Source organism: Rhinolophus ferrumequinum, chromosome 2 (genome assembly GCF_004115265.2).
Source record: "Rhinolophus ferrumequinum isolate MPI-CBG mRhiFer1 chromosome 2, mRhiFer1_v1.p, whole genome shotgun sequence".
Lineage (NCBI taxonomy): Eukaryota > Metazoa > Chordata > Mammalia > Chiroptera > Rhinolophidae > Rhinolophus > Rhinolophus ferrumequinum.
In genome coordinates, this window is record NC_046285.1 from 97,770,272 (window position 1) to 97,784,107 (window position 13,836).

At 42.0% G+C, this 13,836-nt stretch overlaps 2 protein-coding genes across 3 annotated transcripts in view; one reads left to right on the top strand and one right to left on the bottom strand.

Annotated features, from left to right (window-relative positions):
* Nucleotides 1-13,836, bottom strand: part of TIAM1 (TIAM Rac1 associated GEF 1) — a 191,370-nt gene that overhangs the window by 163,270 nt on the left and 14,264 nt on the right. The window lies entirely within an intron of this gene.
* Nucleotides 9,768-10,587, top strand: LOC117030943 (heterogeneous nuclear ribonucleoprotein A1-like). The gene has a single exon (XM_033121213.1). It carries the CDS (start codon nt 9,768-9,770, stop codon nt 10,566-10,568), a length of 801 nt encoding a protein of 266 aa, XP_032977104.1. The 3' UTR covers nt 10,569-10,587.

Here is a 13,836-nt window from a genome sequence, read left to right on the forward strand (position 1 = left end):
ACAGCCTAGAGTACACTGAAGAGAGGGAGTCAGCGGGACTAGTGCTGGTGGGGAGGAAGAAGAAGGGACAGAAAACCACACCAGATGTGACAGAAGGGAATAAGGAAAACAAGTGCAATTCGCTCCCAAACCGCACCATTCTGGGCCTTCCAACCCCCAGAACCTGTCGTTCACCAAATCTCAGCCTGGGAGGAAAAATACCCTGACTAAAAATGAATTTATGTTCAATCTATCCTGTTGAAAATGACTGGTAAAGTATGAAATGTCTTAAATGCTTCCAAAATTATTATTTAAGATGAAAATATTTGGAATTTATTGGGGGGGGATCTCTTTTGTGGGGGGGGGAATCACATAGCTAGAATTTCCCACTCCTGAACAGAGAAGTCTGGCTTGAGTTTTCCTGAAAAGTCAAGAGAGCTGCTTCTCACCTGCAGAAACACGAAGATGTGGACTTCTAACCCTGAAAAGTCACAGATGACGATAAACTCAGGGCAGAGTGGGGTACAAAGGTGAACTTTAGGGAATCTCTGAAGGCAGCACAGATCCACAAAGGAGCTATCTGCAATACCCAAATTTTGTTATAACTGGAATGTATCACTCATGACCAGGCATTTATCCTGGGCATTTGAGCAGGTTATAAACACATCATCACGTAGAGAAGAAAAGTCCCCAGGGCAGCACTTAAAATTTAAAAAAAAAAAAAAACACCAAATTCCCTTCTCCATTTGTGGGAAGCTCATAAACACCTAAGACAAAAATGAATCCAGAATTTAGATCAAATACTAGCTACGAAATCAAGTCAATTCCACTGTCAAGATTTTCCTAATAAAAACACTTCACCTTCTGCAACCCTTAAGATTAAGTTTAAATACTCAACCGTGGCACAGACATTCAATGGACTCTTTTTTCACCTGGGAAATGAGGAAATTCAGCTTTCCAGCTCAGTCACAGCTACATGGGGGTGCATGCCTGCGTTATGACCAATGGAAAGTGGCCTCAAATAATGTTGATTACGTACTTCCAGAAACTATACCTGCCACCTCACCTGAGACCCTCCAGGCATTCCCACTTCTCTTCCCTGCACACCAAATGAGAAGCCAAGAGAAAAGTCCAAGAGCCAAGGGCCAACCAGATGGAACAAGATTGGGTCCCTAAATGACATGGGGGAGGGAACCTACCATCCTCTCCTGCTGCCAACCCGAAATAACCTTGGCAAGAGCATTAAGTAACCCTCTGAGTGTATGATGCCACTGAAATTCATGTCTGTATATTAAAGGAATCAGGCTATCGAGACACAAAACCGCTTTGGGTTAATGAACTTTTGTTGAGAAACTTCTGGATGGTTATAAGGCTACTAGCTCCAAGGAAGTCTTGGAAACTTACCATCATGGAAGCTAAATTAATTTCAGAGACCTACCCCCTGGAAACACATGAGAATCCTGAAAATCCAGATTTACAAGCTGCCTTTCAGAATTAGAAGTTAACCACTCCCAAAAGGAATCCCCTAGCTATTGTGTTCTCATCTACCAAATTAGTGACACCAAAATGACAAAGCAGGCATGTTAGAAAGGTGTTCTCGTTATAGCAGCCAACAACCCTAAAAGAAGGGTTACCCAACAGAGCTGGAAGTGAGAAGGAGGACGGCACTGGCATAGTCATTAAGGAAAATGTTTCAGGCAGTATATCAAAATGTTTATTTCTACAGCAAAGTATAATTTGCATTTTTATATATTTACATTTAGCTTGGTGACTAGCGTAATGTAATACTCCAACCAAGGACCGCATTCCAACTTCTCTTAAGAGACAGAAGAGAGTCAACTTGTCTTAACAAGCCAGCAACACCTGCATTGGTTGGGCAGGACTCTCACAACATGTTAAGTAATGAATTGCCCATATGCTTGTTTAGGAACCAAGAAGGAAAACCTTGACGCCCCCGTCCAATGCCTTCACTATCAGAAAACGTTTTCTGACACTTCTTTGTCAATGCATTAAAAGGAATATGGTCAAAATCTGCTAACTTGGGGGAATTAATACCCTCCAAAATGAGAGAGGAGGCCCTGAATTAAGCTCCCAGTTTCCTAAAAAGGGGATGCACTCTACCTTGGGAACAGTTCATATTACTAAGGAATTTCTTTTTCTCTTTAAGACACCACCCAGGGAAAGACTAAAGCTTTAAACACTGACACGGACTCACTCCAAAAATGCCCACTAAGATTCCCAGGGACTCATGGTATAGATTTTGGCCCAAACGGCAATGAGAGGCGGTTTACCATCCATCACCCTTGACCCAACTAAGTGAATAAGTTCTTAAAAGACTCATCCTCTCACACCTGGGTCTGTGCAAAAAGTTCACAGCGGCTCCCTTTCCTCAGCGTTGTAATACATCAGTGCCTGAAGAGCAGTCCATGAACGGGGAGGTGGGGGGCACACAGACTACTCCTGACTCACCAGTCCAGCTATCTCTACCTCCCCACAGAGAGAAAGAGGATTCAACAGTGATTGAGAAGTTCGGCTCTGGGGTCAGGAAGACTACTGGGTGAGTTTCCCAACATCACTAACCTTCCGCTTCTCATCTGTACATGAGGAGACATCTGTTTGAACGATTCTTTCTAATGAACCTCACTAGCGTCACCACCAGCCCACCCCCAAAGGAGCTATGAACATTAAATGTGATAGAATGAAAAAACACATAATACCAGGCTTGGAACATCAAAGACGATCAATAAACGTTAGTTATTATCACTAGTATGTGTCACGAGGATGTATTACCATTAGCATGTCTAATAGGTATATGAGTATTACGAGCAGCATGTAATGTCAGAGCCCTTGCAAACAGTAAGAAAACCGAGAAATAACGAGATTTCAGGGGTTCTAAAAACACCCTCCTTTTTCATAAAATACATTCCCTACCCAGCTGAATAACAACCAAAAAAATTCACTGTTAGATGTTTATTTTTAATTATTTCTCTTAACAAACATATACTTTCAGAGACATAACCTTGAATCTTATCAGTATGAAGTAGTGGTCACTGAGTCCACAGATAATCAGAGGCCCATTTAACAGATGAGCAAACTAAAGTTCAGAGAGGTCAACTGAGTCATCCAAGTTCTTGGAAGTAGCTGAGTAGGAATTTCACGTAGGTCCATTTGATCCTAGATCCATGCCCCTTTCCTATAAAATTTTGCCAGATACTAGTAATTGTATTCCTTCATGAGGAAATGGTTTTATAGCCAGAGAGTGAAAAGAAGAAAAGAGAACATGAAAACATGATGGAAATGGTACAGGCAGGGCATGATTAAGAAAGGATATCAGGAGGCACAATTTTAAGGAGGGTCAGGCAGCCCCATGCAAGACAGATCTGCAATCCTCTCAAACCCACATCGGCAGCCCCATGCAAGACAGATCTGCAATCCTCTCAAACCCACATCGCAGGCAACCCTTAGCTTAGAGCAGCTCCTCACTGGCCTGGTGCAAAAAGAATGTTAATATGCATGGAGTATGTTCTATATAGTATTATTTTATAAGACAGAGCAAGCTTAAACTGAAATCTTCTTGCAATGTGCTAAAAGTGGTGGAGAAGCAAGGTTTTCATGAATACATTATCTTTTCTAATAATTTGAATACATTTATTGGGGGCAGACATTTGCTTTGAACATGCTGGATAATCCTGAAAATTCAATAAACCTCTTTCCTTAAAGATAACACAATATCTACAAAAAGTACTTCAGAGAGTGAAAAAACTCCAGGAGAATTTCTTAGCTCCTTTACATTTTGGGGGGATTTTGTTTTGTTTTGTTTTACCACACTAACTTTAATAACAGATCCTGGCAATTGAGTTTCAGTGATATGCTGAGTATTCATGGAAATTTCCATCTGGACTCCAAATAACCAACATTTGCAAGTGAACAGAATGTTGGTTCACAATATAGAGAAAGAAAAGACACATTGTTCTTTTAATGTCATTTATGATGTGTGAGGGCAAAATAATTTCTACCAAAAAAAAAAAATCAGAAGTTAAACAGACTACATTAAAAAAAAAAAAAAGATTAAGCAAATGCTTTTAAAACAAGGACACTACTATGTTCAGAGTGCTTATCTACTTGATTAATGCAGAATGGACTGATTCTGAGAAATTCTAAAGGAAGTCTGAATGCAATTCCTATATGGTATACAAACAGTTCACCCATTACTAAGAACACTGATTAATGCTAATTGCAGATTTATGCTATGCATTTTACAAACATAGGCTTATTTAATCTTCCCAACAATCCTGGGAGAAGGACATTTTCATTATCACAACCATTTCACAGATGAGGAAACTGAGTCTAGGGACCATTCTGTTTCTTGTCTCAGGTAGAAAAGTGGTGGCAGAGTGATCACTGTTCCTTAGCTGGCAGGGGGAAGAAAGAGTTTGAATATAAAGGACAATCAGGAGAGTCTTCAACAGTAGGACGTAAGCTTATTTTCATTAGAGGTATCCTCAGATCAACCGTGATAAGTGAAGAGTTGGGGTAGGATGTAAAGATGTAAAAATGTGAGTGGGAACACTCGACTCTTGAAACTTTATAAGGAAGAAACAGAGCCAACATAGTCAAAACATATCATGAAAAAAGAAAGTATGAATTTCTTTAAATTGCTCCCACTGCCCTAAATACTATATAGTAAAACAGCAGAGCAGACATGAGTTTTCTCAAACTGGGACCCATATTTTTCATTTCAACCCAGTATATAGACATACAGACATAACCTGTTTTCTTTTTTATTCTGTCCCATTACATTGTTTTGGTAATGTTGGCCCCAAACCACTAAAATTATTTTATAAATCCCCAAAGGGTCTCAACCCTCAGTTAAAACCACTGCCGAGATGGAAATCACTAGTTTCTACATGAAACGATTTCTTTTTTAAAAAAAACATTCATGCTTTTAAAGGATAGGGGTCACAGAGACTTGCTAACTTTAGCAATTTTGCATAGGCCTTGGGAATTAACCTACTACGAAGGTTCTTAGCGCTGGATCCCCGGAGAACTTTCAAAGGCCTTTGAACCTTCTGGAGTTGGATACAAAATTATGTGTATGGGCATATCTGCATTTGTATAAGGAGAGGTTGGTCCCACAGCTTCTACCTGCTTTCAAAGGAGTGGGGCCCACAAAAGTTTTATATATGAGCGTACTTATTCTGTGAGGGTCACCAATTCTGGCAATAAAACAACATAATGCTTCCACTACATATAAATTTAACATGTCAGGAGAGGAGATCATCCCAACCAAGATGGCCGTGAAATTATGTCACAAAACAAAGACTAGCAGTACAGCAAAATACCGGGGTGCCAAAAAAATGTATACAAGTGGACCCTTTGGTCAACGTTGCTCAAGCAGTGGTTCACCATAATCAGAAGTGTCTGGACGCTGATGGTAACCACTTTTGAGAATCTCTTGTAATTGTAGAAGTCAAATGTGACTTGTACTCATCTTTTGTTATCGGCATATATTATTACAATTTTAATAGTTTTCCTTTCTTAAAAATATGTGTACATTTTTTTGGCACCCTCTGTATATATAACCTTCATTCATTTACTCTACAAACTGAGTGCTTACTCAGTTTGCACTGGGTGGTTAACCACATTAAGATTTTGGGTGTTAAATTAGAAGAATAGGGAGTTAAATCAGAGGATCACGGATATCCTTGCTGTGATCTAATGCTATGACAGTAGGATTCTGAAATCTACAAAATTGTCACCTACCTACATTTCCTGTCTCCAATGGAGAAGTGACGGAATGTTAACATAATTACTTTAAAAATCATTGCTTCATTATTACTTGCTCCTAATTAAATAGTCAAAATATTTCCAGAGAAGGTTCTCACTAATTTAGACAATTGGGAAATGCAGCCACCCTTGTGAAAAGGGGTGCCCACATTTCCAAAAGGGGAGCATCTCATGGGGAGTAAACAAAGAACGGCATTTCCATCTGAATGTTTATTAAAACACAAACCTGGCATTCTTCTCCTCACTCTATGGGTGGGGCACAATTCGCCCTCTCACTGAAAACTAATCAACATCTGAGTGGTTCACATTTATCAGATCAAAGATGACAAAATACTTGTGTTTTGGAACTAAGATAGCATTCATCATAACGGACGTGTGTGCCACGTCCCTGGGCCTCAGGCTTCCTCCCACAGGAAGATCTATGTACCTATTTTTCTTTTTTTATAGCTATTCTGGTAGGTATGAAGTGGTACCTCACTGTGGTTTGGGTTTGCATTTCCCTACTGACTAATGATGTTGAGTATCTTTTCATGTGCTTATTGGTCATTTGTATGTTTTCTCTGGAGAAATGTCTGTTTGCCCATTTTGTTGATTGGCTTGTTTTTCGTTGTTGAGTTGTATGACCAGTGTTCATAGCAGCACTATTCACAACAGCCAGAGGTGAAAACATAAATGTCCACTGACAGACGGATGGGTACACAAAACATAGTATGTATATACAATGAAATATTACTCATTCAAAAGAGGAATGAATTTCTGACACATGTGACAGCATGAATGAACCTTGAGAACATTGTGCTAAGTGAAATAAGCCAGTCACAAAAGGACAAATATTGCACGATTCCATTTATGTGAAGAATTGCCGATCTGGAATAGGCAAACTCATAGAGACAGAATATAGACCAAAGGATGGATGTGTGGGGGTGGGGGTTATTGCTTAATAGGTACAGAGTTTCTATTTGGGATGTTAAAAAAGTTCTAGAAATAGACAATGGTAATGGTTGCATAATATTAGAAATGTACTTGATTCTGCTGAATTGTTCCATTAAAAATGTCTAAAATGGTAAATTTTACACTATATATATTTTAACACACACACATCAGCTCAGTTTTGTTCACTTTATACTTGCAAATATAATTTGTCAAGAAAAATTCCCACAACATAAAAAACAAAACAACAACAACAAAAACGGTGGCTTTGGGCAAGAGTGGTTGAGTCAGGGGACCCCAGTGCAAAGTGTGAACAGGAAACAACATTCAGGTTAAATGGTATCGGCTCACATGACATTTCCAGCTCTACACTAATGTACGTGCTGTGGTGAGCAAATCTTTCACCCTCTCTGAGCCTCCGAGTTATGGGATCAAAAAAGGAGGAGAGTGACCTCTGATGGTTACTGTACGGAAACAGGAAGTTACCCACCTGAAATGCACAACACGGGCATAGGCCTGCACCCCTTCTCCACATGATTTGAGGTCAGTCCTGACACTGCCCTCTTCGAGTGTGCTATTCTCCATGCTCTTCTGTGTTTTTAAACATTTCATGACAGAATTATAAAAGCAAGTAAGTATTGCTCAGTACACAACACATAAGAAGTCCAGTTGATGGAATTAAGTGTAGGAAAACATTAACCCTCGTAGACATCCTTCAAAAACCAACTCAGCAGAGGAGGAAAAAGAAGCCTAGAAGGAAATACCTAAATGTTGATAGTGGGTACGTCTGGAGGCCAGCCAAGGGGTAGTTTTGATTGTCCTCTTTTTGCTCATTTAAATATTCTAATTTTTCTATAATGAATGGGCATGATCATTTGAAAATATTATGCACCAAAAAAGGAAGACAAGGCTCGCTCAGAGTTCAACTTCTCTCAAGCCCCCTTGCTCCTTCTTCCCCCTCCCCCTCAGGAATCCATCTCTGCCTCCATGTATTCCATCAACTTCCTCAGGATGCAGAGGATGGTTCCAGCTCACAGGTACAGGTGTACTAGTGCTGGGCACTCCTCTAAGTCCTTCCACGTGTGAATCTGTTTACTCCTCATGTAAATAGTAGCTCTATGAGGTGGGCACTGTCAAGCCCCACCTCACAGCGGAAGGGACTGCAGCCCCTACTCCAGGGATCACACCCAGGCAATATGGCTCCTGAACCCGCCCTCTCAGCCTCAACACTCTGCCCTCTCCTAGCTGTATTTCTCTTGTTGTCATTGCCTTTTTCATTGTCACTGACTTTCCGGTCACCTGTCACACTGTGAGACGGGAGCTGCATGCTATGAATCTCCACCTGGAAAACCCAGCCCATGCTTGGTTCTCTAGGACACCACTGAATGGAGCTGCTGTTCAATGTTGTGTCCCAGGACAAATGAATTGTTTGACTTACGTGTACATACAACATGGATTTCGATTTCTAGTTCCATAAGGGTAATAACAATCTAATGATAATTGGAGCAGCATGTGGTCCACCTCGTGGTTTTCCCACACAGCTCAGGCACGACTCCCTCAGCCAGGAAGCAGTGAGCCAAATTTCTCTTTTCTTTAGGTTTGCTGGTCAAGTTCACGGCAGAGTACTAGGTGTCCTTGTGGCCTTCACACCCAAAGACAAAATTCATAAAGAAGTCATGGGAAAGTGTGCTATGGACACATCAGGAGAGGAAACAGAAAACGGAGGCCCGATCATTGTTTCAAATATCGTGATGCCCATGTACTGAGGTTAATGGAGAAGGGCTCCCAGCTCCACAGGCAGGAAACTGAGAGGACTGGCTTTGGAAATGGTTTAGTAGGAGAAACGGTAGAAATCGTTTTAAGACTCCAATAACACTCATAGGCTCCTGCCGAAGGGCAGAGAAAGGACCACAATGGCAGTGATGACATTAGCAGTTGACACTTTGGGGGACCTACCATAACTCAGACGCTGGAGAAATATATTAATCTTCTTAACAGGTGTAGGAGGAAAGTACTTATCCCCAAGTTACAAATGGAGAATCCAAAGCACGGAGAGTTTAAGTGACTTACCCAAGGTCACACAGCTGGTAAACAGTAGAACTGTGATTTTTATTCTCAATGTGCGACCCTTAGCCTTCTTTTCTGTCTCTTTCAGAGGGGGTCAAGCCTCCCCAAGAATGCGAGGGCTCCGTTCACAAGGCCCTCAACATTGCCAGGAGCAGAGGGATTAACTATCTAACTTGAAAGTGCACTGTTCCAGCTGAAGTCAAAGATTTTGGCTTGTTCTGGCTTCTAAACAACAAAGTGGATTTCTAAGTCATTTCTTTGCTGCAATCATTTATCCCCTTAAGGAACATTCTAGTAAAGTCCGCACCAACAAGGGCTCCCACAGAACAAGGAAATCAGAGTACCTATCCCACAACCACATATTAAGAATAGATGATCCTTCCACTATAGTTCCACCAAAATAGCAAAGAACACACCAACACTATGACAATGACATGGAAGCACTGAGCATTTTTATAGTTTAGCACTATTAGTTAACACTCATAGAAGGATACGTTCTGATAGGGTACGCTTTTAGAATTTACTCAGATGGTCCTTCATCGAAAATAATATAAATATTTATCTTTTATCTGTGGAAATATGGATATCTTTCTATGTTTTTAAGTCATAAAGATGGAAAGAAACCAGCAATCAGTGGGTCGGAGGTGTCATATGGAGGGGGTGTTCAAAGAACCCACATTTCTCAACATTTTTCTATTGTTGATTTCCACATGTAATCCTAAATAAGGCAATATTACATTATAAAAACGGTAACAGACTTTACTCTGGCATTTGGGTATTTTTTTAAAATGGAGCTAAAGACTATTTAAAATCGAAGAAGCCGCTGTCAGTGGACACCGCCGAGGAAGCATCCCCTCCCGCGGTCGTCGTGTCTAAGTCAGAGTCTCCCAAAGAGCCTGAACAGCTGAGGAAGCTCTTCATCGGAGGTTTGAGCTTTGAAACAACCTGAGGAGAGTCTGAGGAGCCGTGCTGAGCAATGGGGAGCGCTCACAGACTGGGTGGTGATGAGAGACCCAAACACCAAGCGCTCCAGAAGCTTTGGGTCTGTCACCTATGCCACTGTGGAGGAGGTGGGTGCAGCCATGAAGGCCAGGCCACACAAGGTGGATGGAAGAGTTGTGGGACCAAAGAGGCCTGTCTCAAGAGAAGATTCTCCAAGTCCTGGTGCCCACTTAACTGTGAAAAAGATAGTTGTCGGTGGTATTAAAGCAGACACTGAAGAACATCACCTAAGAGATTATTTTGAACAGTATGGGAAAATTGAAGTGATTGAAATCATGACTGACCGAGGCAGTGGCAAGAAGAGAGGCTTTGCTTTTGTAACCTTTGGTGACCGTGACTCTGTAGACAAGATTGTCACTCAGAAATACCACACCGTGAATGGCCACAACGGTGAAGTAAGGAAAGCCCTATCTAAGCAAGAGATGGCTAGTGCTTCATCCAGTCAAAGAGGTCAAAGTGGTTCTGGAAACTTCGGTGGTGGTCGAGGAGGTGGCTTTGGTGGGAGTGACAACTTTGGTCATGGAGGAAACTTCAGTGGTCGAGGTGGCTTTGGAGGTAGTCGTGGTGGAGGATATGGTGGCAGTGGGGATGGCGATAATGGATTTGGTAATGATGGAAGCAATTTTGGAGGTGGTGGAAGCTACAACGATTTTGGCAATTACAACAATCAATCTTCAAATTTTGGACCCATGAAAGGAGGGAACTTTGGAGGCAGAAGCTCTGGCCCCTATGGTGGTGGAGGTCAATACTTTGCCAAACAACGAAACCAAGGTGGCTATGGCGGTTCCAGCAGCAGCCAGTAGCTATGGCAGTGGCAGAAGGTTTCAATTACTGCCAGGAAACAAAGCTTAGCAGGAGAGGAGAGCCAGAGAAGTGACAGGGAAGCTACAGGTTACAACAGATTTGTGAACTCAGCCAAGCACAGTGGTGGCCGGGCCTAGCTGCTACAAAGAAGACATGTTTTAGACAATACTCATGTGTATGGGCACAAAACTCGAGGACTGTATTTGTGACTAATTGTATAACAGGTTATTGTAGTTTCTGTTCTGTGGAAAGTGTAAAGCATTCCAACAAAGGGTTTTAATGTAGTTTTTTTTTTTTGCACCCATGCTGTTGATTGCTAAATGTAATAGTCTGATCATGATGCTGAATAAATGTGTCTTTTAAAAAAAAAAAATTGAAGAAGCCTATCTCTTTGTTAATCGACTGTGTATCCTGCACAATTGTCATGCCCTGCCAAAGCTTGCCTTTTCCCACTAGTCACCCAGGGTCCCCTGAAGAATGACTCTGGCTCATGCTGCAGGACTGTGATTGTGGATATAAACACTCTGATTTCAGCGGGAACCAGATTCTTAACCCCCTCCCACAGATTAGCAGTTGAATTCTCTATCTATTAACAACATGACCATAACAGTTTCTCATTTGGCTTTTTGTTCTGTTCCATTTTTTAAATCAGTGCTCTCATTTACCAGGAGTGAACTCAAGCAGCTTCTTCTGGAGAAAGGCATGGCTCTCTCCTGCCTTTCTGTTGACCAGGTCACTTGGGAGACTTACTGGAGTGAGAGAATTAAGGTGAAGGGATGTCCAAGGCCCCTAAATGAGCCTTACTCATTGCCACCTTACCAGTTGAACAGCCTTACCAGCTGAAGTTATCACCCTCAGTCCACACCACGAGACTCCAGGTGATCCATAATAAACTATAAAAACCCATGAGCTAGAAAAGGGGGAGGAGAGGAGAGGAGACTGGAAGGGAGGGGAGTGGAGGGGAGGGGAGGAAAGTCCTCTGAAAGGATAATACTGAAAAGCTAGAGCAAATTCCTATACAACAGGATATTCCCCACTCATGCAGATGTGCGTGATAATGCACTTCCTACCAGGTAACACTCGACAAGTATTTAAGATGCTAGATGAAAGGATTGGTGAAATGCGAAATGCCTGTTAGTGTGTTGGGCCCAGAGGCTGTCCCTCTAAGTTCTCTGCAGTGGCAATTAAAGCAGTCGCCCTCCATCCTGTCCCTACCTTCCAGTGACATGGTTTAATTAATGTGCACTTGGGGTTTTTAAGATCCCTAGATGAAAAGAGGACCAGATGTGAAAGGTATTATTATTCTATTCAAAGTACACTGGTAAAAGAACATCTGTGGACAAGTTTATCTACCACACACCACTTAACATGGACTAACAAGAAGAAAACACCAAAAAAGTCAGGTTTGGAGTTTTGAAAGGCTCAGAGACCCTCCAGCTGTGTTCAGGTTATGATTTAGGTGGCTCCAGTGAGAAGGTACCACACATGACAAATGGTTCGCTCTTTTCAGAACTAAAACTCAGATGAGCAGCCTGAACCAAAGGGGCGTGTGGCATACAAAGGGAAGTCAAATCGTGTTTTTTTTTCCCAGTTTCACGTGTACAAAGTAACATAATAGTTAGACATTTAAACCCCTCACAAAGTGATAACTCACCACCCAAGCTACTACCCCTCTGACATCGTATATAGCTGTTACAATACCATCATCTGTCTTCCATTTGTTGTACTCCACATCCCACGACTATATATACCTATATATTTATAGTTGACATTCAATATTATTCTACTGCAGCTTCAGGTGTACCGCGCATCAGTCAGGCATCTATACGGTCTATGAAGTGATTCCCCGGATAAATCCAGTGCCCATCTGACATCTTACATGATCTTTACAACACTGTTGACTATATTCCCCACACTGTATTAACCACGAATTTGTATTTCTTAGTGCCTTCACCTTTTTCACGCTGCTCCCAACCCCATTCCCGTCTATCACCCTGATAGATCTAGTACCTAGCTGGCACCATACCTAGTTATTACTATATCCCTTATGCTATAACCTCCATCCCCACGACTACTGTATAACGCCCAATGTGTTCCTCTTAATCCCCTCCCCTTTCACCCATCCCTAACGTCCTTCCCATCTTAAAGAAGTCCCTCTAAGAGTCCCTGTAACACGGGTTTGGTGGTGATGAACTCCTTCATCTTTTTCTTGTCTGGGAAACTCCTTATCTGTCCTTCAATTCTAAATGACAGCCTTGCTGGGTAGAGCAATCTTGGTTGTATGTACCTAAGTCGAATCTGATTACAGGCAAGAAAAGGGACTCTCAGAGGCAAAACAGAGCTAATCGCAGGGAGGAGGACCCTTCTGTTGTGAAGATGAATGAAACATCGGTCTGCAGAGAGCCCTGAATTATCTGCGAACATTTTCGGGCACGCTTGAACTCATTATAGAATTCATCACTTCATGATAAAAGTCCTTTTTCCCACTAACTATAAAGAAAGATTTGTACGTAGAGAAGTTAAAAATTACTGATTAATAAAACTCCAACAGCACCAGTGGAACTGGGGCTGAGTTAGCTGTACCAAAGTTGAATCACTGTTCACACACAAAGATTACCGGTCACGAGGGTGAAAGCGAGAAGGCGGCCTAGCCTATGTAAACACTGCAGTCAGAGGGATCCTAATAAAATCTCAGGCAGACCACGTCTCCCACCCACTGTCCGCCAAAGGCTGCCCATCTCACCAACAGTCCGACCCGCTCTGCCCGACACTACCCCTCTGGTCCTCACCTCTGACCCTCCCCCTGACGCTCTCCACCCAAGCCCCAGTGGCCTGCCCGCTACTTCACTGTGCCAGGTCCGACTTGCTCTCTACCCTATTGCCCTGAAAATAAGACCTAGCTGGACAATCAGCTCTAATGCGTCTTGTGGAGCAAAAATTAATATAAGACCCAGTATTATATTATAGTAAAATAAGACCAAGTCTTATATTAATTTTTGCTCCAAAAGACGCATTAGGGTTGATGGTCCGGCTAGGTCTTATTTTTGGGGAAGCACGGTAACTTCCTTCCCTGCTTCCTTGTTCTCCATTGCAAGAATCACCTGCCAACATACTCCATGTTTTAGCTACTTGCTCATTGTCTGTCTTCCGCCTCCAGAATGTCAGTCACATGTGTGCAGGAATTCTTGGTCTTCCCTGCTGTATCACGGTCCCTGGAGGTGGGCATGGTACAAAGTGAAGCACTCAGTAAATATTTGTTGAAGACAT

Bases quoted from the DNA above. Each gene is read 5' to 3' on its own strand.
- LOC117030943 (XM_033121213.1), top strand. From the start codon at position 9,768: ATGAGAGACCCAAACACCAAGCGCTCCAGAAGCTTTGGGTCTGTCACC.